This window comes from Monodon monoceros, unplaced genomic scaffold (assembly GCF_005190385.1).
Source record: "Monodon monoceros isolate NGI ecotype Baffin Bay Population unplaced genomic scaffold, NGI_Narwhal_1 Super_Scaffold_13, whole genome shotgun sequence".
NCBI classification, from domain to species: Eukaryota; Metazoa; Chordata; class Mammalia; order Artiodactyla; family Monodontidae; genus Monodon; species Monodon monoceros.
The window spans coordinates 22,260,113-22,265,303 of NW_021703769.1; the positions used below are offsets into that span (position 1 = coordinate 22,260,113).

Below are 5,191 nucleotides of genomic sequence, written 5' to 3' on the forward strand. Positions count from 1 at the left end.
AAAAAAAAAAAAAAAAAGAATCCGCCTGCCAATGCAGGGGACACGGGTTCGAGCCCTGGTCCAGGAAGATCCCACACGCCGCGGAGCAACTAAGCCCGTGCACCACAACTACTGAGCCTGTGCTCTAGAGCCCGTGTGCCACAACTACTGAGCCCATGCACCTAGAGCCCGTGCTGTGCAGCAAGAGAAGCCACCGCAATGAGAAGCCCGCACACCACAACAAAGCCCTTGCTCAGCGCTACTAGAGAAGGCGTGCATGCAGCAAGGAAGACCCAATGCAGCCAAAAACAAATAAATTAAAGAAAACTTTTTAAATAAATAAATAAATTTAAATCTTCAGAAAAGTTTTGTTTTTTTTTTTTAAGAAAGATAAATTCTGAACATGTTTTATGGCCATTAAAATTATGTAAGGTGTCCATAGCAAGTGCTCTTGGAAGGTTTGTGTTAATCTCATCACCCTGTCTGTATTCTAGAAGAGCACCAGATTTGTCTCTGGAAACATCAGTGGCTGAGATGAAGGAATATATAACAAAGTAAGTGAAAATGAGTGAACCTTTGTTGGAAAATCTAAATCCATCTGGGGAAAATAACTAAACCTGGGAAAAAGGAATAGTAAACATCCTGTTCAGTGTGTCAATACTAGTGTATCCCCACTGGAAGTTAGACAGCTGCACACTGGGATTTTATGGGCTGTACTAATGGCCAGTTTCATAGAATGGAGTCTAGAGACTAAAGATGTGGATTTGCTATTAAGAACTCATGTTTGATTTGATTAAATTAATAGCCTCTGAATTGGTCAGGCTTTCTCATCCTTTTTTGACGTTTTTATTCATATCTTAGAACCAGAGTAGACACCTAATACACTTATTGTTGCCCTGAGTGATTCAGAGTGAGATGATCAAAAATTAACTGAATTATTTTCTGTTCCTATAGGTTTTCTTTAGAACGTCAGAGTTGGGATCAGCTCTTGCTGCGCTACCAGGAGGAGGCTGAAGAGATCATATCCAGGTTAGATCTGTGACAGGAAATAGGAAGCTTTTACCTTGTGGAATTTGATTTGAATTGATTTCAGTTCTCTTAGCACAAATAGAACGATGAATCCATTCTTAGAGGCCAATCAACTCATCAGATCTCTGTAACGTGTATAGTAGCACTTTGTAAATGGAGAGTGAGGGGGAAGGGAAGGAAGAGTTGTCACTATTTTCAGTCAAAGAACAGAATTGCCTCTGTTCCGTGTCCTTGGCTGCCATTCCACATCCTGGGGGAGACAGGCACATTTCTGGCCTGTACCTGGCAACCTGGGGCTGGGCCAAGAACAGTATCAAGGGACTTCAGTGAGCACATGGCCTTTGAGCTGCAGGTATGCGAGAGAACCCTGGCCAGGGCCTTCATGGAGATACAGGCATGAAATGGGTAATGGAAGATGAGGTGTAGGAGAGAGAGGATCTTTGTCCGGGTCTTGAAGGCATAAGAAAATGGGTAAGTGCTAGATTTTGATTTCATTTTACCATCCAAACCAGTGATTTTAAGCTTTTTTTCCCAAACAGAATCTTCGCTAGAAATGTAACTATAAAACATTAGCCAAAATAGTAATTGCAGAAGTGGCCTCTTAGAGACGTGCTTTGAGGAACACAGTTTGAGAAACGCCCCCAATCTAAGCATTGATGGTTATTAGCTACTTTCTTCACCCTTTAAATGTTCTATTTATGAAGATAGATAATGTATAAGATGGCAGTTTCAGAATAAAAACTTTTGATGGGGCATAGCTTAATAGTTAAGAGGAATGCTTCTGGAAGCAGACTGTCTCTATTCAAATCCTAACTACTCCTCACTTCTGTGACCTTGGGCAATCTGAAGTGCCTCATTTGAAAATGGGGATAATATTAGTTCATACCTCATTGGGTTATTATGAGGGTTAAATAAGGTTAAATGGAAAGTGCTTAGCTGTGTCTGGCACCCAGTAAGCGCTCAGTGAGTTGTAGTAGCTGTTACTAAAGAGTCATTATCAGTTTTCATGAACTGTCCATTATATTCAGTTTGTGGTTGGGGTTTTTTGGCCACACACCGTGCAGCTTGCAAGATCTTAGTTCCCCAGCCAGGGATCAAACCCACACCCTCGGCCATGAAAGCTCGGAGTCCTAACCACTGGACCTCGAGGGAATTCCCTATATTCAGTTACTTTAGATAATTGAAGTGGGCCAGCATCTCTTTGGTAAAAGATTATAGACGTTGACTTCAGGATAGCAGGCTTTGGCTTTACCCCAAGTGTAGTCCTTTTTGTAAATGGACCTTAACTGTTAGGTGGAGTCAGCTAACCTTCTAGCATTTCCTGGAGTCCAGAGGTATAAAAATATTAATATTGGATAATGATCTCAGAATCTCCTGTTAGTTAGAGAGCCTGTACTTTCAGTACAGGGTGTAAGAATATTGATTCAGGTTAATAAAGCCTTCTAGGAGGTTTTTTCCCTAGGTAATCTTATCTGTTTTCCCCAGAAAATGATTGTAAAATTATTTGAAAGCTCTTTTGTTTTGTGTTTAGAGGATCAACTGAAACCAAAAATACTGAAGTTGAAGTGGAACCTACAGCATATCTTGGGTCTTCACAGAGTGAAGTCCTTAATACAAAGCCTGACTACCAGAAAATATTACAGAACCAGAATAAAGTCTTTGATTGTATGGAGTTGGTGGTAAGTTGGGTCATGTTTCTTTTGTTGAGTTATCCAGCTTTGCTACCTTGTCATCCTTGGAAATTAAAAGACGTGGAGAATATGCGTAATTAGATGAGATAAGAGTATATTCAGCTCTACCTTGGGGAAACATGGAGAGACAATGGAAGAAAAGAAACAAATAAATGGTGATAAGTGTTAATAAATCAGGTGGAAGGAGGGCTGTAGGTTGCTATATAGAGGGGTTGAAGGTCCTGCTAAGGTTCTACTTTAATAAGACTTAAAAGAAATGAGGAATGATCCATGACATTTTGGAGAATAGTAGTGTATCAACCCAAGTATTAACAGGAAGCACATGGCATTTGATATAGGATAATTCAAGGAGAGTCTGTTTACAGAGGGGCTAAGTACAAAAGTGTGGGTTTCAGGAAACCAAAAGTAATCTGGGGCTTAGAGGCAGCTGAGCTATTACCTGTCGGCTGGAGGGAGGAACAGTTACTGTGGCACCTGGCAGGGAGTCATATAGTGAGTGGGATGCTCTGAGAGAGCCATGACGTTCAGTTGAGAGACACAGCTAACTCGAGATGACCCTTCTGGAAGCAGGCCTGGGTAAAATACCCTGACCTCATTCAGCTCCCTCGCACTTGGCTCCCTCTTGGCCAAGCCCACCCAGAAACCAGAGGACATGGGATCTTGTTGGAGGTTGTGCAGGTCAGCCTGCTGGGGCATGGAGCAGTGTGGAGAAGAGTGGAGTGGGGAAGTCTGGCATAAGCATTCCAGGTTGAAAGAACAGCAAAAGTAAAGCTGAGCAGGAGCTCGCCTGACATGTTTGAGGAGCCTCAGAGACGCCTGGACCCTTACAACTGACAGCTGTCTTTTGTCTGCAGATGGACGAACTGCAAGGATCCATGAAGCAGCTGCACGCCTTTATGGAGGAAAGTACCCAGTGCCTCCAGAAGGTGTCAGTACAGCTCGGTAAGCCTGTCTTAAGGGGACCAGAGCTTGTACTGTGTTATGTCTCATAGCCCTTCGGATACACACTGCCCTTCAAAACATATGGTCTCAGAGGGTAAGGCCTATATCTGGTAGGGTTTCTTTTCCCCTCACAATAACTATTACGTTGTGGGTACTCAAAGTTGATGGGAAATTTGTAGATGTAAATTCCACAGAAGCACAGGAGACTGAGAATTAAATCTCCACAAACTGTGTTGTTTGGGTAAATCCAAGACTTACGAAATACCCATTCCTTTTTTCCCTTTTCATTCTTCAAGAATCCACTAAGTGACACTGACATTACTTATCCGTCACTTTTCCTGACCACCTCCAGCCCTAAATTATGTGCTATACATACCTTCATTTCATTATTCATTGGATGGTATTGTGGTTGTAGTTGCAGCTGGCTTTCCTACCAGACTGCCATCTCGTAGAGGGCACATGCTCTCATTTGTTGTTGGAATGCCCTTCTGTGTGTCTGGCACAGTGTCCACACAGTAAGTTTTCAATAAATGGTATTTGAATTCAATTGAAGTTTATTTTGTGGCTCCTTTTCTCTGCAGGGAAGAGAAGCACGCAACAATTAGATCCTTCACCAGCTCGAAAACTGCTCAAGCTTCAGCTACGGAAGCAACCTAGCACACGTTGCTCTAAATCTTGTCAGTGACCTTATGCAGCTTTTCTGCCACAGGATGCTCCAGAGGAGAGAAACAGGAAGAGTGCCCCAGTGCACGGCAACTGCACAACGGGCTAAGCTGTAACATCTGCCCTGTTGCCTTTGAAGATAACTGGCTGACTATAAATAAAGCACTTCGATTTTTTTCTTAAAGTGATGGAATTTATGCATCTGAAAGAATGTCATATAGAAACATTTTCCAAGAATGTGCAAAATGCTTGAGACTTCTGCTTTGGAATGACCTTCAGAACTAGTGGCCCATTCTTTTAAACGTCCGTTGTGATCAGAAACCTTCCTCTTGTGGAGATGTTTTTCAGGTTTTGAAACAACACGAAGTCATTCAGGGCCGAATCCAACAAACATTTTAGGGGTCGTTCTGGTTGTAAAGGGAATGAGACTGATGCCCAGTGTGGCTTCGAAGGTGATCTTAGGTAGAGGAGTTGTGAGCATTGTTAGCATCGTGTGGATACATAAATCACATCACAACATGTCCAGCTTGAAGGAGGTTCCACTCATTCTCTATATCCTGATGTCTGTAGTGTGCTTTAGCTTTTAATATTGAGTCGACATCCTAAATCCTGGATTCATGGCAAGAAGGGGTTAAGTACCTCTTTTCATTGTTCTCCATATTTGTTAATAATCTGCAGTATAAGATTGCGCATACTTAAAAGCTTTCCCTTGTCTCTGTGTATATTTTGAGTGTATAAAAAAATGAAAAGGCAGGGAAGGCTCAGCAGAAAATAGGATTCTTTGCCAGGATCTGGAAGTGAACAGTAGTGTGGAGATACGCCTCAGCATTAACTACCAGTAAAACACCAACTAATTTATTGTTAGTGTCTCTTATTCTCTGATCCTC

General features: G+C 42.1%; 1 protein-coding gene across 2 annotated transcripts in view; it reads left to right on the top strand.

Annotated features, from left to right (window-relative positions):
• DSN1 (DSN1 component of MIS12 kinetochore complex) overlaps positions 1 to 4,722 on the top strand; it is a 16,292-nt gene extending 11,570 nt beyond the window's left edge. The window contains exons 7-11 of one of the 2 annotated variants that reach the window (XM_029220978.1): positions 474 to 533; positions 934 to 1,008; positions 2,540 to 2,687; positions 3,554 to 3,641; positions 4,223 to 4,722. In XM_029220978.1, coding sequence (XP_029076811.1) covers positions 474 to 533; positions 934 to 1,008; positions 2,540 to 2,687; positions 3,554 to 3,641; positions 4,223 to 4,326 — 475 coding nt within the window. In that variant the 3' untranslated portion in view covers positions 4,327 to 4,722. The remainder of the gene's footprint in view (positions 1 to 473; positions 534 to 933; positions 1,009 to 2,539; positions 2,688 to 3,553; positions 3,642 to 4,222) is intronic. The other variant, XM_029220979.1, reaches the window with a different exon arrangement.
• Positions 4,723 to 5,191: the final 469 nt, after the last annotated feature.